Here is a 24325-nt window from a genome sequence, read left to right on the forward strand (position 1 = left end):
CGATCCTGTTACCTGATTAGACAATGCTAAAAACATATATAGTCTGTACATAAAAAAGAGAGAGTTGATTGTCAAAAATATTTCTCAGCTTCGTGTTTAAATTGCCATGAAGACGGATAACAATTGTTTCGTTCGGTTGGGAAAACTTTCTGTAAAGGGATTAGCTTTTACTTTAACTGATACAGCGTAGTTGTTGTACCATTTCATTTTTGATATATGCTATAGTCTGGTTGAGTCGTGGGTTATTTTCATAAAGTTGTTACATCACAAATATTTTATAAATATATGACCATGAATCATTCTGAAAATAATAATTAACCTTTCTTCTTTAAAATTTGTTGCTTTTTCCCAAATGTTTATCGTCTTTTATCATCAAAAATTATCGACCGTGTTGATAGTGTCAAACTACCATCATGAAAATAAGCTTGCGGTTGATTAGTGGGTTCTGATTGGCTACCAGAATATCAAGATTTTCATTCTATAAATAGCCTTTAAACTGACCTTGCGGGACAGGTTAATTTCTTGTGAAAAAATGTCAACAGACGATGTAGCATGGTAAATACTTCTAAATAAACGAGTTTGTATTACTTTGAAACACTATATGAACAATACATAAATGAGGAAATATTTCATACCGACCTATCAAGTTATGATGAATTACACTATTTACTTGTTTTTGACGCATTTTTGATCGGAAAAATGGTGACCGTGTCAAAAAACCTTTTTTCTTAACGAACTGCATCATGTGCGAACATTATATCGCGAGATTCAGGCGATTTCTATACCCACGAAACAAACAGAAGCCACGAATCCACCAGTAACAACCATACACTGACCATTTTTGTAGACTCGTCGACCAGACAGTAAACTTTACTTTCCTCCTGCAAATAATAAAACTTGTTTTAAGAAGAATAATACTGGGCTTTCTTATAAACCAGTTCATATTAACCTTACATTGTTGACATGAAGGTCATTCGTCAGATATTTTTTACTTAAGTGATATTATGGGCATTTATCACTATTAAAGTGATATGGGCATTTTTCACTGTTGAATTGAGCTGAAAAGAATTTACAGGGCAAGAGTTACTTAAAATGTGGTTACTGACCATTTTTCTGCAACTCATCTTGCTACCAGTTGTTTGTAAAAATATATTTTATATTCGATATCTTACGTGACCCACCCAGTCCTGTAAGCCGAAATGATCCGTAAAACACAATTGTGTCTTTGTGTCGTATGAACGAATCTGCACTAAACTAATTTAGTATCACATCGTACATGCATGATCAGTTGTCAAACGCAAGTACGGTTGATATTCAAATGCATTATTTTTCTCTTTTCGGGATATTGTTTTAGTATGTTGATGCTGCATTAACACATATTAGCGTATATGAAGTGAAAACACCAAAAATAAAGAACGGTTGCGATAGACACCTATAAACTGTTAGTTGCCCATTATATCACTTTAAATTGAGCTGAAAAGAATTAACAGGTCAAAAGAGTAAGTTTAAATGTGGTTACTGACCAATTATCTGCAACTCATCTTGCTACCAGTTGTTTATAAAATATATTTATATATATAGATATATATATATATATATATATATATATGATATATATATATATATATATATATTACAATAAAACAACAATGTATTCTTACAATGTCTTAATGTCTTACAGTATTGAAATGTTTCATTTATTTAGTTCACATGTATAAATTCGGTAATGCAACAATTGTTTACTGTTTTGAAATCTTTATTTTATTTGATTTGTACACAACATTTCCAGCTTGTTGATAACTTTAGAATCCGACCAACAACAAACGGACAACATATTTTTTCTATTTAACTTTGAAAACTATTATTGGTGTTCTCCTGCGTAATTTATTGTCGGCCACGGGACCGATTTAGATAATTATATTAGACCATTGGACCCGTATTGATCAACGTTTTGAGTCTCAATAATGGACTCCGATTTAAGACAGGAATCGAAATAGTGTAATACCAAAGATTCTTATCACACAACAATCGCATTCAATAAAGAGAGATAACTCCACAAGGATCGCTTTCATTAATTCGACATGATTTGCTTTCTCTAGAAAATTGATTGTCAGACTAGAAAAATATAAGTCGGAGCCTATAATTAAGACTTTTATGAATACGGGCCCTTTGGTAGCAATTTATTTGTGAGTATAATCCCTGTTCCTAATACGTAACAAATGGCTGTATGGTTTATCGTGCATGAAATATCATTGTGGTTGTATAAGTTACACTTGTTACAAAAAATTAAAGGTATATGTCACATTGTGTGCATCGAACATGTTACCAATTTTATTGTTTTGTAGGTAGATCTTTTATTAATTTATAACTCTGTGAAATAATAATGATCATACATTTATTATAATAGTTTAAATGTGCATATTACAAGTTCCCCATTGTATATCCCTATTCTATACATATACATGTATACATCCTATAAATATGTTTTATGCATGTGTATCAATACAAGTATAATCTTCGTCAACTAAAACGTCGAGTACATATTCCTGCAAACTTCAACAATTATAAAAACCTTTCTAACTTCGATATTTTATTTTCCACAAATTAAAATATTTTAATTGCAAAGCAACGCGACAAGTCTTATCGTACACTGTTCGCGTGACAGTCTTTCACTTTAAACCCCACATTGCATCGTTGCATCGGACCCTTACGACCAAACTTAGACGGGCAGTCTTTCGCTTTTAGGTAAAAGGCGCCGTCTACGAACCTTAAGACATTCGCAAGCTTAATTGCATCCTCTTTCCTGACATAACACAGTTTCCTGTGAAATGCTGCATCGCTGTAGACTGCTATGGCATTTTTGTCCACAGGGTTTTGAGGCTCCCGGCAACAAAGAACGGTGTGCCGATTTCCAACTCGCTAGAACCCCAGCGGTGCATACCGACAACGTATACCCCATACACGATAGCGTTCTTCATTCTATGAAAAGTAATAATCCGATCATAAAAAATATTGACTAAAAGATATGCACTCTAATGTGCAATGAAAAATATCGACGAAAATTAACTTATTGTAGCTAAAGGTATAATGGCAAAGTAAAGATAGGAAAAGAGAAACAACTCATATATGCATGAGAACACCATGTATAGTTTACTGTAACCTTAAGACTCTTCTAGAAAAGAGTTAATGCGGCGCAACGAACTTTGTTAAGCGGGAAAACTTGACTGTCCGATATTTTCCTGAACGATTTTTCAACAGGGAAAACTAGGACAGTGCATTTTTTCTCGTTTTATGTTAATAACATTCAAGTTATCCATTAATATTTATAACATAAAAGCTCTCTACTGAATAAGGAACGCTTTTAATACAAAATTTGATATTTAAGTGTGTTGATACCTTTAGAAAATAAAGATTTTCTTTGAACGGATTTTGAAGGTTTGGATGGCGTTGTTTTGGTTTTGAAAGGAAGTTCGCAGAATATCCCAGAATTCATTTAAATGCAAGAGGAATTCCCGATGACGTAGAATTCCTTTTTTAATATCAGTTCTAAGAATAACTCTGTTATTCATAAGATCCAAAATTAACTGGTTTTAATGAACTATATGTCCAATAATAAGATATTTTATGAATTGTCCGATTTTTACCACTGTCCGAGTTTACCCGGATTGACCCTACTCTTATCCAGCGGATAACTTTTGGTTATCTTCAATTTTAGGATATCTTTTTCGGTTAGCGATTGTGTAAAAAATAGTTATCCGAACAAGCGCACGTTTTGGATAAGTTTTGGATAAGATTTAGCCAAGGTATTTGACTTCGATTATCTTTATCCGAATGCAAAAAGCGCTGACAAAATGGCTGACATTGACATACCGAATGCTAGACGACCAAGACAATTTCGACGAAATGACAATTTACGGAGACTGACGACCCTGAAGAAATACGTCGACGATTTAGATTTTTACCTGACAACATCGACCGCATAGAAAGCCTAATCGGACATAGACTTGAGAGACCAACGGGACGGAATCAACCCTTGACAACGAGGCAGCAAATATTGATAACATTGAGATTTTTTGCTTCCGGATTTTTTTTGCAATTAATAGGAGATACCTTTGGGGTGGACATTGCCACGGTTTCAAGGGACGTGACCAGAGTAACGGACGAACTGTGTGACCTGAAAGACCAAACAATTAAATTCCCGACGACGGACAGACAGAAATCAATTATTAAACAGATTTTTTTTCAAAATCGCCGGATTTCCGTCTGTAATTTCGGCGATCGACGGAACACACGTTAGCATCATTGCTCCCCATTAACACGAGGAGCAGTATGTAAACAGAAAGCACTACGGCTAGATTGAACTTCACCGGTACGCAGTTGTGTACCACTATCGACAAAGCGGGGAGTTTTGGGCGGTAGCCCCCGATACTAAGGAAATATATAGGATAAAAAGTATTATAAGGTGTTGCGTTAGTTGTTAAGGGTTAGGGTACGCTGTTTGATGTTAAGTGTTGCGTACCGGTAAAGTTCAATCGTCCCAGCAGTACCACAGTGTTAACGTACAGGCAACGTGCGATCATCGAGGTATTTATTCATTTGTACACAAGACATAATTTTAGTTCTTACCTTCAAGTTTGAGCTTTCCTTCATTGGATAAATCCATGTATTTATATATCTATGTATTCTGCTGTTTAACACACCAGATCAAAGATTCCGTAACACTTACTTATGATCGGGTACGATTTATTATAATTCCATTTCTCGTTTAACACATGTCCTGTAAGTCCAAACTTCCACAGTGTTATGCATATTTTGCGCCCAAAAACTTACATGTACACAGGTCAATGACGTAACGATTCCAAATAAAGATACATAAGTCTGTTTCATGGTTTAAATATAGTCTGATCCATTGTGTTATAGAGGCACAAGACAGGGAATTCGCAATACAAACAATTATTTGTCTTGCTACATTTTTATAATAAGATGTATCATTCTATTTGAATGATTTAGTACACCGGAACGTCTAGAATTTAATTTCATACTTTTTATTCTATTTAATCATATTACAGGTGTATTCACCAGCATAAATGCCACATGGCCTGGAAGTACCCATGATGCGCATGTATTGAGAACCTCGGCACTTTCTGATTATTTTGAGGCCCAACATCATGGTAAGTGCATATTTTAAAATGGATTGATTATTTTTTACTGCGATTTCATTTATTTGTGTGCGTGCTCCTGTTTCGTATTTATAAATTTATAATTATAAAAGGTTATTGTAACATAATGGTTGTGCAAATAAATTATGTATATTTAGAAGTGGATTATTCTGTAATTGTTGTTAAATTGTTGTGTTCAAAGGTTTGGAAGATGGAATTGTGTTGGGGGACAGTGCCTACCCAAGCAGGAAGTTTCTCATGACGCTTTACCTGCATCCTGGTGAGTGCAACTCTGTTTAACACCTTATCTATTTACTGGTCTTTACATTGTAATTAATCTTTTCTTATAAAACATGTCTTAGTTCATTTTGATGTTAATGTTTGAAATAAATATTATAACTATTGAATATTTACACCGGCATCCCCACAACAACAGATGTACAACGACGCCCATGCGAAGACGAGAAATGTGATTGAAAGAGCGTTCGGTGTACTGAAGCGGAGGTTTCATGTTCTTCATGGAGAGGTATTCATTTAATGTGTCAATAAGCACCATAGTATTGATGTTTATCATAAAATATCTAAAATATGCACTAAAATAACTTATTTTAATTTCAAAATGTTAAATTATGTTTTCTAAACATTTAGGTTAGAATGAAGCCAGCCAAAGTATCAAAAATAATTGTAGCATGTGTAGTGTTGCACAATCTGGAAAAGGCATGGGGTGAGAGGGAGGCATTCCCAGAGGAGGAAGACCCTCAACCTCCACCAATTGTACAGCTTGATGGTAACCATGACAGGCAGGCTATCAGGGATTGAGTTTGATAGTGTATTATAATATTTAACTTTGTCAGAACTGTTTTATCTTGATGTTTCTGGAAATAAAAATCCTTTATAAGTACAGTATAACTATTGTTTACGCCATGTTTTGATGCATATACACCTATAAATAAACAATAATTGATTCATTGATTGATAAATTGTTACGACTTCATTAGTGTGTTCTTCTTACTGTTCCATAGTCATTGTTTATCAATGCAGGGAATTAAAATAATAGGATGTCTTCTCTTCTTTGATACATTATTATTACATTTGCATTAAAAGTAAAAATAAAAATATAAATTGCCATTAAAGGTTTCATTATGGCCAAATCCGATACTCTCTTCACCATAGTCGAATAAGCCTAATTTGTAAATACATGAATATCATTAAGATATATAAAAAGTAGATGTATTATTATATAAATAATTTAAATATTCATAAACGTAATACCCCTAATGGAGCCTCACGTGCATAGGAACACTTATGTCGAAGTCGTGGTGATGTCATACACATGACCATGTAATAATTTATCAACAAACGCATAAAATCTCTGAATATAAGTTAAGTTGCAAGAAAATATGGTAACAATACGATTAGTTTGTAAATTCCTCATTTATCGTTCTCATTCAAGGCATTTGCGTACATGGTATTACTTCTTAAAGCGGGTATATACGATATTTATATGTGTTTAATTGTAATATATTGATAAAATATGTTACAATAACACAAAATAGGCAAGAAAAAATATACATTAAAGCCGAATTTCATCAAATGGAGCAAATACAAATTAGCGCCCGAGCCGATTGTGACGTACATATTTTCCTACTGTGACGTACATATTTTCCTACAATAACCGAAGCATTCGTCTTTGTATTAGGATCGGAGTTAGTGTTCGTGTGTCGTATGAATAGATATCGTTGCAGGATTTCAAATAAACCGTTAAACTGAGTTTAGATTCACATCGTACATGTATGGTATACATGCTGGCGAATTCGGCTGTACAGCCGTTTTCAATTTCAGAATTAAATATCTGGCTTATTTTGCATTTTTCGACACATGTTCTTTTTAACTTTAATTTATATTGAAATATATATATAATAAGTTTTGTACACATTTTATATAAATTCGTACATATTTGACAAAATCGTATATACCCGCTTTAAGTGCCATTTGACCTACGAAAACATGAACTGTTCCAAAATAATACACAATCTAAAAATACTATGCATAGAAGCGTGTAATACTTTTATCAGTGACAGCGAAAATGTGGCACGGAATGAGTTTTGTTTCTTGACAAGGAAATTTAAATAAATGGAGTTAATTACCATCAAATTCAAGCAGGTCGACAAATCCTGTTGTTGCGCTGCGATCAGCATCTATAGAGAATAAAAATATGCAAGGTCTGGATTAAAATGGATTTATGGGAATATATTGAATGAAAGGTAAGAATAGTTTGACACATGTATATTATTGGCTGGCATAGAAAAAGTAGGCACTGGACAGTGTATGTTCTTTCAGTAGTTTATGATTTTAGGTGTTCAATATTTTGTGTTATATTAATAAATAAGTAACGTCTGCAGTGGAGATTTCATAATCAATATGTCTTTAAAATAATTTAGAACACTGGTTTTGACATACCGATGGTGGTTTCCGAAGCAGAGGCTCCCGGTATGCAACTGAACGATGGTGTGTCCTTCATAGTATGTATCTATGATGGATATTGTTACAGTGTCGGGGGCCTTCATAGGTTGTCCACCCCCCGTCTTCCGGGCGTTTTGTCTCTCCAGTGTAGCACTCGCCTTGCCCACCATTTTCCGGTATTTTCTAAATAAATAAGGTGAAATAAGATTACTGTTAATTTAATACTATTCTTTTCAATTATATTTTTGGAACTTATTTTCTTATTTATCAATGCAATACAATACAGTTAGTCACATGCGCAATGGAAACTTGTCAGCTATTTACGAAAAAGGCAAATTCTGAAAATGATCGAATAACATAAAAGCATTTTTTTTTAATATACATACTCTCTATATAATAGTCTCTATAAATAATATACGCATTTTTTGTCTCATACGGCGCTATGATTGTATGCGCATGGACTTTTGCGTATGGAATACTAGCAATCAACTATCTAATGTATCTGTTAAGTATACATAGATAAATAAATATAAGTATCACACATTAACGAATGACTGATAATAAATATGTTGATATTCGCATACCTTTCACTTCATCAATCGTGCGACATGCACGACCACAGGCATTAACTTTTATGCGTAATCTCTCCCCACGCATCGTCCTGCATTCTTTTTTTTTGTGACAGGGGTTGAGCCTGTTGTGTCTGGCCTGCTGGAGTGTTGTGGCGTGTGACCTGCCGGAAGCGCGGGAAGGAGCATGGGCAGACGGAGTAGACGCCGAACAAAGAAAGATGATTGTTGAAATTAGCTGTTGCATTATAATCATTAAAGAATTGTTATATCTTGATCTGTGTGTTTTATTAGTACGCGGAAGTCAAATCACAGTATTTACAACAAGCCACTTGAAAACTTTTTCGATAAAGCGTTATCGAATTTTAAAACCCCTTCACGGATGATTGCCATTTCCTCGTACGAAAAATTGACCGATCTTTTTTTTCGTATCGTTTCGGCCATTGTAAAACTGTTGTCGTCTGAAATGACACTTTCCGCGAAACTGTCTTTACCGGAACAAGATAAAATGTGCATTGTGGGTTATTTTTGTTTGGCTAACTTTAACCAATTCGGATAAAGATATCCAATGCGACTTGCACTTTTATACAATAGGATAACCGCATTGAATAACATATCCAAACACGGATAAATTTAACCAAAGGTTATCTTTTGGATTGGCTAAAGTTATCCATATTCATACAATTGGCTGCTGGTAGACATACCCAGTAAAATTGTATTACCGAATAAACTGATATGACTTTTTTCAAGTTATGTAATATACCAGTCGTAATATTTTAATCAATATAAACTAATAATTATAAAGCTGTGCTTTAGACTCATTTAAAACATATGTAAACATATAACACAATTATACATGTACATCACAACACAGAGCTATAGCTTACTCAGTTGAGGACTGGAATGACACTATAAACAACAGCTCATCAACACTGTCAATACCCTCAATCTCTCAGTGCAAGTTGTCAGCAATTAAAATTGCATCAGAGTGCACAGAAAAAATGTAATAGTGATGATGTAATTAAAAGGGCTGCAACGGATATCCGAAATTCGCGGATCCAAATGAGGATTCGCGGGTCTAACCGTGATTGGTAAAATCAGTTTCGAATCCGGATCTTATTTGAGTTTAACCTTTCATTTGTGGTAATTGTTTCTTTCGCCCTGATACTTTGACTGGTACGTAGTTTGTCACGATTATCGCTGTTTTTGGACAAAAATACTACACAGTCTACTTTCGTTTTCGATGGTGCTAAATGGCGTAGAAGAACATTCACGATGCACTTAAACAATTAAAATCCTCGGTGTAGAAGCATTTCTTTTTTTCTCAGCATACTAATTCTGGCTTATAAGTGGTCGTTACAAAGTATTTTATTGACACTTATTGCATATTGCGTGTGATGCGTTTAGTGCTTGTAAAAATACAGCTTTATTCATATTATATCTGACTGACATAGGTTTGTTTAATATGACAGTATTATTAATGTTTGTCGTTAAAATGCTTACAGTTTTTCGTGTTTGTGCGATTTTGAGAAATTTGCGGAATCTGGACCCGGGTATACAAGTTTGTTCGAACAACGTAAGTCCTTTTTTAGCTCACCTGAGCGATAGCTCGGGGTGAGCTATTGTGATCACTCAGCGTCCGTCCGTCCGTCTGTCTGTCTGTCTGTCTGTAAACAATTTGTAAACATCTTCTTCTACTAAACCATTGAGCCAATTTCAACTAAATTTCATGTGGAGCATCCCTAGGTCATGGGACAAAAGAATTGTTAAAAAAAATTTGATCACATAACCAAGATGGCCGCCATGACCATATATGGTAAAAACCTTAAAAAATCTTCTTGTCAGAAACCGCACATCAGATTTTCAAAAAATTTCACAGGGATGACCTTTGAAGGCTCCCCTAAAAAAGTTGTTCAAAGAAATTTGATTCGTCAAAAAACATAGCCGCAGGAGCTCGTTGAACTTTGCATGTTTATTCGTTTTTGCCTATTTTGTGAAAACTTTCAAAAATCTTCCACATTTTTTGTCCGATCCTTTCCAAATTTGCACATTGTCTTTATATCAATGAGGACACGAACCCTACAAAAAATGAGCATTATTAATCCATGAAGTACAGAATTACCTCCCCTTGAATTGAGAAAATGGTGTTTATGCAATAAAGTCCAAATTTTTCATCCAATTCTTTCCAAACTTGTAAGGATTTAGCATGGTTCAAACAAGGGAAACAACTACGGTTTATGCATGTTTTTTTTATTACAGATTTGCCTCCCTTTTATTCATTCAAAATCTCATTTTACAGCAGAGATTCCAAATCTGACCTGTAAATGAGCCCCATATTTACTGCCAGTGCTAGGTTACCTTTTCCCCATTTGATCATTCCTAAGTATTGGTCTTGTAATGCTGCTACAACTACTACTACTACTACTTCTACTACTACTACTACTACCACTACTACTACTACTACTACTACTACTACTACTACTAGTACTACTACTACTACTACTACCACCACCACCACCACGTCTACTAATACTACTTCTACTGCCACTACTACTACTACTTTTACCACTACTACTACTACTACTACTACTATCACTACTACTACTACTTCTACTACTACTACTACTACTACTACTACTACTTCTACTACTACTACTACTTCTACTACGACTACTACTACTACTACTACTTCTACTACTACTACAACTACGACTACTACTACTACTACTACTACTACACCACCACCACCATTCACATTCACACAATGGCTGCTACTACAACTTATAGCCCATATAGGGGGGCATGCATGTTTTACAAACAGCCCTTGTTTTTATGGGATTTTAACCACAACTGTTCATGTTTATCTCCGACACATATTTTTAGGTCACCTGTCATGAAGTGACACGGTGAGCTTATGTTATCGTGTGATGTCCGGCGTCCGTTGTGCGTGCATGCGTGTGTCCGTGCGTCCGTCCGTCAACAATTTGTTTGTGTAGACAGTAGAGGTCACAGTTTGCATCCAATCTTGATGAAATTTGGTCAAAATGTTTATCTTGATGAAAGCCGGTTTGGGAATGTATTTGGGTCATCTGGGGTCAAAAACAAGGTCACTAGGTCAAATAATAGAACAACCTTCTGTAGACAATAGAGGTCACAGTTTTCATCCAATCTATATGAAATTTGGTCAGAATGTTTATCTTGATGAAATCTGGGTTGGGATTTTATTTGGGTCATCTGGGGTAAAAAACTAGGTCACTAGGTCAAATAATAGAAAAACCTTGTGTAGACATTAGAGATCACAGTTTTCATCCAGCCTTTATGAAATTTGGTCAGAATTCTTGATGAAATCTGGGTGGGATTGTATTTGGGTCATCTGGGGTAAAAATCTAGGTCAAATAAATAGAAAAACCTTGTGTTGACAATAGAGGTCACAGTTTTCATCCAATATTTATGAACTGTGGTCAGAATGTTTATCTTGATGAAAACTGGATTGGGATTGTTTTTGGGTCATCTAGAGTCAGGAACTAGGTCACTAGGTCAAATCATAGAAAAACATTGTGTAGACAATAGAGGTCATAGTTTTCATCTGATCTTAATGAGTCAGGTGAGCGATTCAGGGCCATCATGGCCCTCTTGTTTCATCTTTCATTTTGTTTTTGATGTCGTTATTTCTGCTTCGATTACTGCTGTTGCGGCTGCAGCTGCATCTACTAATGCTGCTAAAGTAGTATAAATATAAGTAGCTGTAAAGTTTTATAATAATAATAAAAGTTAATTACTTTTTTATAAGAATTATATAAGTTCTGGTGTTTCAAAACATAATTTTGGTTATAACAATATAAATTATAATTTTCTTTGCGTAGTTTTACTTTCAAATTAGGATTCGAACCGATATTCGATACCCGGGACTTTGGATTCGAATTCAGCACTAGTAATTAATCTGCCATTTATGAACATAAACATAAACATTACTGAGAGCCTTCATCTTTACAAAAATTGGAAAAGCCAAACATAAAAAAGGTTAAATGACCCACAGCATTGTATAAGGCCAACTGACCTTATGGAGAATAATAAGTAACTTATACTAACCTAAATCGTATATACCATCAATTTTAAAACACAAATCTAAGTTAAAAAAGAAAACAATCATGTCTACATGTTGACGAAGTCAAGTCTTATTTTCAACTGCTTCCTTGACCAATGAAAAGCCTCTAATTTGGTGGGATTATGAAGTGGCATGAGGTCAAGTAATACACCTGGTGAAATACTGTAATCACAAGTATGGCCCTAGGGAAACAACTCAAAGTATTAAAACTCCAAAATCAAGCCAGTCACATTTTCTTCAAATATTTCAAGACTTGTAAGCAATTTATGACTGGTTGACTTCTTCCCTAATGTTGCTGGCCTACTTTTTCGGGGTGAATAACTGATCAACGACTTCCTTTTAATACGAAGTATCAACAGATGAGTTGCTCACTGATATCCACTTATTATCATGCTCGAGGAAGTCAAATTGTTGCACGAATGAGTGACTTGATATCAGATCAAGCAGTTGCGCAGGATCACTTATGTCAATGACAGGCTCAGAGCTCAATGGGGTAGCTATCAAAGTTTCTTCATAGTGAGCAATGGGTTGTGCCTGACTTCCAATCAACGAAATTTGAGATGTTGCAGACGTGTAAATGACAGGCTCAGAGATCAATGTGGTTGCTATCGAAGTTTTTTCATAGTGAGCAATGGGTTGTGCCTGACTTCCAATCAATCAACTTTGAGATGTGGAAGACGTGTCAATGACAGGCTCAGAGATCAATAGGGTTGCTATCAAAGTTTCTTCATAGTGAGCAATGGGTTGTGCCTGACTTCCAATCAACGAACTCCGAGTTGTGGAAGACGTGCAATGACAGGCTCGGAGCTCAATGGGGTTGCTATCAAAGTTTCTTCATTGTGAACAATTGGCTGTGCCTGACTTCCAATCAACGAACTTTGACATGTGAAAGAAGTAGGCTCAGCATGAATTGAATGAGAAGCCATCTGACTTGGAGTTTGGAGGTTGTGTTGGTGAATGCGGACATCGGTCGGCCTACTTGGGTCAAATGCTGTGATTGGTACGGCATGTTTGTTCAGGGGTACGATACCACATCCTGAAAACCCCCCAATGATGTTAGACAAGGTGACACTTTGTTCCCATGCAGCTTTCAACAACGCCGGAACTTGTTGACCATCTGAAATGCGTTGTCTTGCATGAAGGACGAACATGCTTAATTGAAGGCGCGCTTGAGAGGCCTGAAAACTGATCTGTCCAGAGGCGGAAGATAATGCGTGCAATCGGGAGTAAATATAAGGAGCGTGATTTTCTTTTGTCATATTAAATCGAATAAGAACATGGAAACGTAAGGTTCTGCATATAAACACATTTAACTGCAAACGTTTGAAAGATAAAACAAATGTGTTAAACGTGGAAATGTAAAACAAAATAGTTTTTAAGTACCGGTGTTCAAAATCGCCCGCTTTGAAACTTTTGTCTTCAAATGTAAACGGAAGAACGCGCATGCACTTCACGTATGCGTATTTTTAACCTATCAACAGTGACGTCATCAGGCTTCTACCGACGCTGGCGCATGAAATCCATAATTTACGAGCGAAAAGTTTTAGCATGATACAATGGTCTATTTTATACTTCCACGTCATTGTATTCGAAGTGTTCGTATGTATACGTTCGTCCGACTTTACCCGGATTTCCCCCTACTTATAGCTTTTCGATTCTTGGGTAGTAAAAATGGCTACTTTGAATTTTCCTCAGGTTATCGGCGACACCTTCGGCGTCGACATACCTTCTGTTTCTCGGGTTATTACCGCTGTCGTTGACGCTATTTTCGGACTGAAGGACCGTTTCATTAAATTTCCAACCAGCGACGAATTACTTCTTCCGGGTTTTCGGGGATATCCTTCCGTCATTGGTTGTATAGACGGAACCCACATCCGTCTTCTATCAACCGGGCAGCCCGAAAAAAAGCAGCGTCCGTCAACAGAAAACAGTTTCATTCAATCAACGTACAGGCAATTTGTTATTTTGAAACGGTACTGTGAGCCAATTAAAAGTATTGATCACCAGGAAAAACTGCATTAATTTTTAAATCCATGAAATCTTATCCAAAACACGCAGTTGATATTTCATTATTTTGATGATGTTCACATTGCGAGTATTTCGTCTTAAAGTAGTTAACAATACGTCATAAAACGAAATAATCGCATCATTTATCAATATGAAATCATACTTTATAAACTTTAAAGTGATATAATGGACATCTAACAGTTTATAGGTGTTTATCGCAACCGTTGGTTATTTTTGGTGTTTTCACTCCGTATACAATTGTATTTGTTAATGCAACATCAACATACTAAAACAATATCTGAAAAGAAAACAATAATGCATTTGAATATCAACCGTACATTCATGTACGATGTGAATCTAAATTTAGTTTCAGTGCTGATTTGTTCATACGACACAAACTGACAAAGATACGATTGTGTTTTACGGATCATTTCGGCTTAGTTTAGGTGAGTCATGTAAAATATCGTATAAAATATATATTTTGTATAAACAACTGATAGCAAGATGAGTTGCAGATAATTGGTCAGTATCCACATTTTTACTAACTCTTTGGACCTGTTAATTCTTTTCAGCTCTTCAAGTCTCTATAACGCTCAAAATCAACGAAAATTTCGTTAAGTATTTCGTAAAAAAAAAGTTAACACCTTACTGTAGCCAAAATTTCAACGCTAGATGTGGTATGATTACATAGATTTTTGTAGATACAAAATGCTCGTTTTTATTTATTTGTGGCCACAATTATTTCCCGCGAATATATCTTTTCATACGACACACGAACACCATGTTAGTGTTCATGTGTCGTATAAATAGATACAATAATAAAAACGAGCATTTTGTATCTACACATATCTATTTTAGCAGACCACATCTGGCGTTGAGATTTCGGAAATAGCCATAAAGAACACTGATCTTTAATTAGTTAAGTTCATTTTACGAACAATTGTACGAAATGTTCGTTGATTTTGAGAAGTAATGTTACTTTAACAGTGAAAAATGCCCATAATATCAATTTAAACATAAATTATTGCTGTCCATGTGCACATCTACGTTTATTTAAATCCGTTTTTTTTCCTAAAAAAATGCGAAAGTACCTACGACTTAACGTGTGAAAACTGAATAAATCCACTTAGTTTTCTCTGAATGCATATACATATTCACACAGTTCGTGTACACTATAATTTTGGACATTGAGGTTCCCTACGGGGTATTTACTGCAAAAGCTTTAATTTACCCATGGTCACATACAAGTGCACGTGAGGCAATATAAAGAAAGGACACTAAACATTATATTAAATCTACTAGAATTAAATTTCTTAGCATAATGAAAGAAAATAACAACCCTTATTCAATTAAAATTAATTAAGATACACTGATTAAATTGTTTAGCTCATTTTTATGCTCCCCCAAAATTTTTGGAGTGAGCATATAGTCGCCGCTTTGTCTGTCCGTGCGTGTGTCCGTTTGTCCGTGCAAAATTTTTGTCCGGGCTATTTCTCATCAATTAATGAACAGCATTCGATTAAACTTCATGGGAAGCTTCACTACCAAGAGGAGATGTGCGTCAGTCAATATATAAAATATGTACATCATATGTCCCTGAAATAGTATGAGAGTTTCCACACACAAATATATTTCAAAACGCTCTTTGAATCATGATACTAATCATTGCTGCGTGAAAATCATCCCTGATTGAAATAGCTGAGATACTTGAACATTATGGAGCCTCTTATTCTCTTAATAGAATTGTGCAGTTTTTCGAAACCCTATGTCCCGCTCTGTATGTATAGAAATTGATGTCATCTTTCTAATATCTCAAGCATGCTATTTTAATTTCAATTTATGCTCAGAAGTATATAAATAGACCGCCATAAACCAAAATAAAACAAACTTGATCAAAACTTTACTCTTATATTGCAATTGAGCTGTTTTAATGCCGTCCCTATTTTTTATTTTTCCGTGTCATTACCGTTACTTCTTTGTTGACTTGTGGAAATGTGCTGATTACTTCCCCTAAACAGCACTTCTTTACGTGACGTCATCAGTTAAAACGCGGGTATTTTTTAATGAGGAAAAATGCTGGTTCTATAGCGGACGATTTAGAGGAAATAATCAAAGGTTAGTATGATGGTATTGGACGTGCATCTTTGTAAAGTCATTACCGTACGTCAGTTTTTGTATATTTATTAAAAGATTATGTCTACTTTGACCTTCAAAATACATAACATGTGTGTGTTAAGATCAGATGAAATAAACATAAGGCGCCATTTTGGTTTATGACGTGGCACATTTGGTGAATCTGTATATAATTTTCATTACCGTTACGATCATTACCGTTACCTATTTTTTTGCAGTACAGCGTAACGGTGATGATTGATAGTGTAACGGTAATGATTGATATAATAATAAAGGATATTTTCTATATATATGTTATATATAAGTTACAAAATAGAATATAAAATATTAATTGCAATTTTTTTTTAAATAATAACCAATTTGCGAGTCACCGAGTCATTTTTAAACAAACACAAAGCAATTTTATGCAGACGATCATAAATGAGGTGTGCTCTGTGAAAAGGGGGTTTAATGCATATGCGTAAAGTGTCGTCACAGATTAGCCTGTGAAGACTGAACAGGCTAATCCCGAACGACATTGTCCGGCTTAAGTGGATTTTTGCTAACAAGAGAATTATTTGAAACGAAAAATATAAAAGCGGAGAGTGTCGTCCACGATTAGCTTGTGCGAACTGCATAGGCTAATCTGGCACGACCATTTACGAACATGCAATGAACCACTTTTCAAAGAGCATGGCTCATTAACGATTTAACAAAACAAAGCAAACTCATGTTGTGAATTTGATTTACACAAGATAAATATAAACCGCAAATGCAATGAAGTTGATGACACAATGTCAGTATTTAAATAGCACTTGTTTCTGAAACTGTTTACTCCTTCTTTATTTTTACTACTTCAAGACGTTCTGATGTACATTGACTCTAACAGGCATTTTTATAACCATTTAACTTACACATTGTAATATGAGACATTTTCAAAAACAACTGTTAATGAAACAAAATGAGAGCAAAGTTGTTGAAAAAATACTTAAAAAGTTTTCATTTGACGTGCTAGTAACTTGAATAATTCCATCTTTGTTTGTGTTAAGCAGCTCAAAAATAGTACATTTTATAGGGATTTACAAAGATGGCTATGTCAGCAAAGGAAAGAATGGCAAGATGGCGGGCTAAACAAAGGGCAGATAGAGCAAGCCACGAGCTTTACAAGCAGAGAGAAAGAGAACGAAATCAACAAAGAAAAGAGACAGGCCAGTTCAAATCCGTTGAAAATATGACGCCAAGAGAAAAACGCCAAGTAAGAAAGAGATGGCGCCAAAACTCCAGAGAATACAGAGAAAGAAAGAAGACATCTGCACACATCCTAACACCCCCAACATCTCCTAATACCAATTATGAAGAGAATCCAAATCCTCTACCAGAAGATAACCGACGCTCCCTGTCAATGAGAAGAAGTCTGGCCAGGAAACGGAAGAATCAGAAGGCTAAATGTTACCGACAAAATGCAAAGCTAGTTATTAAATTAAAATGTCAGCAACGTCTAACCGAAAGATACAAAAAAAGATATAACCGTCTGAAGAGAAAAGTAAATGATGTAAACAATGATGGCAATCATGATCAAGATACAAACCAGTTGTCAGGAAAGGCATACTTCTTGTATAAAAGCATGATAAATAACATTAGGCGCAGATACACTACCGCTAAATCAAATAAAGAGAGGCGTTTTATTGCAAGTCTAGTAGCCAGAAAACGCATATTAAAGCAATATGGTCTAATCACATTTGTTAAGTCAACGCTTTCCATGTCAAGGAGACATCTACAAAAGAAACCACTGAGAAAACCAAATGTCAAGAGTTTGCAAATGAAGTCAGACGTAAAATCCTTTTATGAAAGAGATGACGTATCACAGCTTACAGCCGACAAGAAGTCAACAATAACAAGGAACAAGGACAAAAGACAAATCCGCCTCTTAAGTGACGATCTAAAAAAATACACTTAAAATACATCAGTGAAAAGAACACAATATCATACACATTGTTCTGTCAGCTTCGCCCGTTTTGGGTCATTAAACCTAGAGAGAAAGATCGCAAAACCTGTCTGTGCAGGATTCATGACAATATTCGTCTAAAACTGCATGCTGCTCATACAGTTGGAATGGTAAGAACAAAGGATGTCAACACTTTGGTCACAGAGATTGTTTGTGATGAAACAAACAAGTCGTGTATGTACAGAGAATGCACACAATGCAAAGATAAGGTTCCAAACTTTGACTACACCAATGATAATGGCGAACAGGTAAAATGGTTTGAGTGGAAGACTAGAAGGGAAGAAATAGTGGACAAGGGAAATGATAGATCTAGGACTGTAACAAAGACTGTAAAGGACCAAGATCAAGGTACAAGAGAAGTGTTGGCATCTGAAATAAATGCTGAAATGCAGAAAGCATGTAGGCACATATTTAACATTAGGAATCAATATAAAGCACTAAAATATTTAAGATCGAATTTGACACATGAAGAAATAATGGTTCACATTGACTTCTCTGAAAATTATGCATGCAAGTACTCAGACGAGATCCAGTCAATGCATTTTGGAGGCTCCAGAAATCAGCTTTCTCTCCATACGGGCGTTATTTATCTTCGAGATGAAGTGATCCCAATTTGCACTGTGTCCGATTTTCTGCGGCACGATCCCGCGGGTATTTGGGCTCATCTCACACCCATTTTGAAATATGTCACAGAAGATAGGCATCTCACAAGCATTCATTTCATAAGTGATGGGCCAACTACCCAATACCGCAATAAAAATAACATGTACTTGTGGGGACATAAGATCGCTGAGTACGGCTTCAAGAAATCTACTTGGAATTTCCTAGAAGCAGCACATGGGAAAGGTGCCGCTGATGGCGTCGGCGCTGCTGTTAAACGTGCAGCCGACCAACAGGTCATATTGAAAAAGAATGACATAACGTGTACTAAGGACTTCTATCAGCTTTTATCTGGTGGTACATCTACATCCACAGTGAAAATGTTTCTGGTTGAAGAGAATGAACTCAAGAAAGTTGATGCTGAATTACCTAGTGACCTTCGTCCTATTCCAAGCACAATGAAAATCCACCAGGTATACGAGTGTATTTTAAACCCATTAATCTTTATGAAAATGCTCGTCACGTGTTACAGTTTAAATTTATTATTAGAATAATAAATACGATAACAAATAATAATTATAATCATAACAATCATAATCATAGTAATAATAATCATATTGATAAGGTATATAATTATAATGTATATCTAATTAAAATATATTGAATAACAATATTTATAATATTGACGATAATAATAAAAAGTAATCATTATTATAATGTAATTAAAATTCATATTATAATTAAAAAATAGAATGATGAATAATAATCTAAAAAATCTGTCACACTTTTTTTCACATTTCAGATGATCATTGAGGGTCCGGATTCATTCGCTACGAAAGTGGTGTCATGTTTCTGTAAGCATCCAACAACGTTATTGTGTGACTGTTATCAGCCAGATACTCACCAGTTGCCCCCGAGAAAGGTTGGTTCCGTATTATTAGAATATAATAATCATATAAACATTTCTTAAGTTACGACAATTAACTGATGGTATTGGAACTATGACAATGTTAGGCGATTATAAACTGCAATTTTAATATAAACCCATTACTAGAAGGGGGCTGCAAAACCTGTCAAATAATATTTGTTTTCCGAATTAAAGCTTAGTTAAATTCAACCGTTTCAAAAGATGAAAACTTTAAATCTGATTTTCTGATTTCAGTTGCCAGCAGACGATGAAGGAAAGCAATTGAAACAAGCTACTGAAGAGACGTCTAAGGTAAAGACGTCTATGGTAGAAAAGGCAAGTTCCATTCAAAATTACATGTGTGTGGCCTTTCTAAAAACATGCGCTGTTTACTAATACAAATTAAGTTTTGAGCATTTTTGTAAAAAGTATAACCCGTATTAATGTGTAGCAAACATTTGTAATTACTTTTCTAGGACGTCAATTTTGCATGTCAATTACAATCAATATGCCATTTATTTGAGATTGTTTTACCATTTATTTTCAGGAGATAACAGTTCTGGAAAAAATTGTATGTGTAGAGGAATCTCTCGTTGGAGGATATGTGGTCGTAAACTATGATGGTATGCCATACCCTGGTGTTGTGCAAGCTGTCGCTGAAAATGATCTTGAAGTACAGGTTAGGCAATCTTTTTTTAAATATAAGAGGTTTATTTTGTGAATTAAAAATATACTCATTTAAATCCGCAGGTCCCTAAAATATATATTTACTTCAACATTATAATGTCAATGGCATTTACTACATACTATATAATTTTATTGTATGACAATAACTTCATATTAGATCACCTTACAATTACGACCAAATCAAATCGTCTCCAAAATTTGTAAAACTTGACCATAACTGCTATTATCGCAAAAATATAAGTATTATTGACAGATCTAAAATCTAAATAAGAGAAATTCCATGCGTCTCCATTTTCATCAATCTGTTCTATAATAAATATGATATCGTTAATCTCAGGTTATGCACAGAATCGGCAGAAATCGCTTCTTCTGGCCGAGGATGGAAGATGTGCTGTGGTATAGCCAGGACAAAATTATAACACTGCTCCAAAAAGAACCAGAGCAAGTTACGTCAAGACACCGACAGATACCACCTCATCTGTGGATGTTAATTGAACAAGAACTCGGCCTTTAAATGGCATTAAAACAAAACTAACACTTTTGAGCAACCAAAACTATACAACACAAATATCATATGTGTTGGGTATAAACGAAATTAAATGTTACTAGGACATTTGTGTGATATTGGTCTTGTCAACCCTTGAAAAAAAAAACAAATTCGGCATCGTCTCATGTGGCATTTTGTTTTTAGGGTTATCAAGATCAGTGTCAAACATGCTGCCATGAAACATGAATAAGCGAATTAATATGTTTATAATGTTAGCAGATGTGTTGTGTTTTACATAAATTGTTTCCAGTTTGTGTTACATGTAGCCATGTAATATGAATAAGCCAATTAATATGTTTTTAATGTTAGCAAATGTGTTGTGTTTAACATAAATTGTTTCGAGTTTGTGTTACATGATGTTATCACTACCGTTACCAATTTGAAAATACCGTTACGATTTATCATTACCGTAACAGCAAAGTTTAAGTGATTTCTAAGAATAAGGCTCATATTCTTGTTTTGTAATCTGTGACCTCAGTTAATAATAGGTTGAATATTATGTGTATGTGCAAGAGCCGTCTCGAATGTTTCGCTTGATAAATGGCAATGAAAAAGTAAAAGTGCGCATTTTTGTAGTATTTGGAAATTCTTGCGTACATGTATAAGTCTTGGGTACATTATTCATAACATGTTTTCAAAAGCGGCTGTATTTAAAACATGAAAATGATATTTCTTCATAAAATCGATAATTTTGTAGCACTAGCTATTATTTGTTAAATAAAGCATGTTTTATTATTTGTAACGGTAGTGATATTTTTTCTTGACAGATGTTCAATAAAATAATATGATTTTCATAGTTTTTGTGATCAATTCGCCCAATACCTAAAAGGCCATGCGATTAATATATTTCAATCATATAAACCTTTCTAAACGTTTATTGCAAGCTATGTATTCACACGTATCAAGTGGTTTCTCTCGTACGTTTTTTATATATTGACTGGCATATTATCAGCCGGTTCTGGTCGGATGAATTTTCACAGACTTATGGCCCTTTGAAAATTTCCAGTAACTGTGCATATAGTACAATTCTTGTTCGGGCTATTTCTCAGCAACTAATGACCGGAATTAAATGAAACTTTATGGGAGCTTTACTACCAAGAGGACACTTGCATTTTGTCAGCCAGTTATGGTCCGATAATTTTTCACAGACTTATGTCCCTTTGAAATTTTCCATTAACTGTACATATAGTGCAATTCTTGTCCGGGCTATTTCTCAGCAAACAATGACTGGAATTCAATGAAACTTTATGGGAAGCTTCACTACCAAAAGGAAATGTGCATGTTATCAGCCGGTTCTCGTCGGATGATTTTTCACAGAGTTATGGCAATTTGAAATTTTCCATTGTACATAATTATTGTGCAATTCTTGTCCGAGCTATTTCTCAGCAACATATTACGGGAATTCAATGAAACTTTATGGGAACTTCACTTCCAACTGGAGATGTGCATATCATCAGCCGGTTATGGTCGGATGACTTTTCACAGAGTTATGGCCCTTGGAAATTATCTATAAACAGTACATATAGTGCAATTCTTGTCCGGGCTATTTCTCCCCAACTACTGACTGGAATACAACGAAGCTTTATGGGAAGCTTAACTACCTTGAGGAGATGCGCATGCTGTTAGTGAGTTCTTGTTAGATGATTTATTTAGAGAGTTATGGCCCTTTTAAATTTACCATTAACAGTACATATAGCCCAATTCTTGTCTGGGAATTTACTCAGCAACTAATGACTGGCATTCAATGAAACTTTATGGGAAGCTTAACTACCTTTACGAGATGCACATATTATTAGTGGGTTTTGGTAAGATGATTTTTCACAGAGTTATGGCCCTTTGAAATTTTCCATTTACTGTAAATATAGTGCAATTCTTGTCCGGGCTATTCCTCAGCAGTTAATGACTGGAATTCAATGAAACTTTATGGGAAGCTTCACTACCATTAGGAGATTGGCATATTATCAGCGAGTTTTGGTCTGCTGATTTTTCTTAGATATACGGTCCTTTTATTTTTTTTTTCATTAGTGTTCACATAACGCATTTCTTATTCGCGCTGTTTTAAAACAACTTATGACTGCGATTCAATTAAACTTTATTAATAACCTGCGGTTTTGCTTGGTTTTATATCTTCTTTTTTTTGCTCTGGCTCCAATGAAGATAATAACATGGAAATTTAAGGTAACGCCTTTTAAACTGCTGAAAGCTCTGATAAGAGAAATTTAGATTTGAAGCTTTATTGTACCTTTTTATAAATCGGTCATTCGTGACGGTTCATATTATATGATCACCCATGGTGGTAGGGTGGCGGGGGGCGTCCCAGATGATATCAGCTCAATAACTCAAGTGCCCTGAAGTATTCTGAAAAGAAGTATGACCAGACAATTCAGCTGAAACATTGAACTTGGAGATTGAATTTCATCTACAAATATCTATGGTAAGTAAAAACTCAGGTTTATTATATGATAATCATTATTTAGTGCTGTATTCTGTAATAAGTCCCCTATCGGTTTCACCCGCCCTGGGGGTAACAAATTTGATCGGGGACTTAGAAGATCTATTTTTTGTAAAATTTAAAACTCTTCTCTATAACCATATGGCCTAGGGCTACCAAATTTGGTAAGAAGTGACATCTAATAGTCCTCTACCAAAATACTTCAAATCATGCTCCTAGGGTCAAATTTGATCCTGCCCTGGGGCTAACGAAATTGAACATTCGCTTATATAGGGCCTATTTTGAAAACACTTCAAATCTTCTTGTCCATAACATATGACCTAGGTCTACCACATTTTGTATGAAGTGAGATGTAATAGTCCTCTACAAAGTTTGTTCAAATTATGCCCCTGGGATTAAATTTGACCCCGCCTCAGGGGTCAAACACATTAAATATACACTTATATAGGGCCTATTTTGTAGTATTTGTACATGCTGCGATGTTTTGTCCCATCTATTTTTTCAGCAGTGGAGCGATACAGTGCCATGATGGCCCTCTCGTTTCATAAAACTTGAAACATGGACAGATGGCAATATGGAGTTATGCACGTCATTTCATTTTGTTTCTACGCCAAGAATTCTGGTTGCTATGGCAACAAATAGACTAGCTACCGGTACCTTTTCTGGATCCTGCTATAACTTTAAAGTAACATTACTACTCAAAATCAACGAA

General features: G+C 35.1%; 1 protein-coding gene and 2 long non-coding RNA genes across 3 annotated transcripts; all 3 read left to right on the forward strand.

Annotated features, from left to right (window-relative positions):
• Positions 1-5360: 5360 nt before the first annotated feature.
• Positions 5361-5979, forward strand: LOC127858118 (uncharacterized). The gene is made up of 3 exons (XR_008038760.1): positions 5361-5439; positions 5596-5685; positions 5808-5979. It is a non-coding gene; the product is annotated as an uncharacterized LOC127858118 (long non-coding RNA).
• A 13169-nt stretch (positions 5980-19148) lies between these two features.
• Positions 19149-20394, forward strand: LOC127858069 (uncharacterized). Its single transcript, XM_052394958.1, has 3 exons — positions 19149-19493; positions 19823-19942; positions 20183-20394. The coding sequence occupies exons 1-3, from the start codon at positions 19185-19187 to the stop codon at positions 20321-20323; spliced, it is 570 nt and encodes a 189-aa protein (XP_052250918.1). The 5' UTR covers positions 19149-19184; the 3' UTR covers positions 20324-20394.
• A 78-nt stretch (positions 20395-20472) lies between these two features.
• On the forward strand, positions 20473-21953 carry LOC127858125 (uncharacterized). The gene is made up of 2 exons (XR_008038767.1): positions 20473-20606; positions 20952-21953. It is a non-coding gene; the product is annotated as an uncharacterized LOC127858125 (long non-coding RNA).
• Positions 21954-24325: the final 2372 nt, after the last annotated feature.

This window comes from Dreissena polymorpha, chromosome 1, assembly GCF_020536995.1.
Source record: "Dreissena polymorpha isolate Duluth1 chromosome 1, UMN_Dpol_1.0, whole genome shotgun sequence".
Classification (NCBI taxonomy): Eukaryota; Metazoa; Mollusca; class Bivalvia; order Myida; family Dreissenidae; genus Dreissena; species Dreissena polymorpha.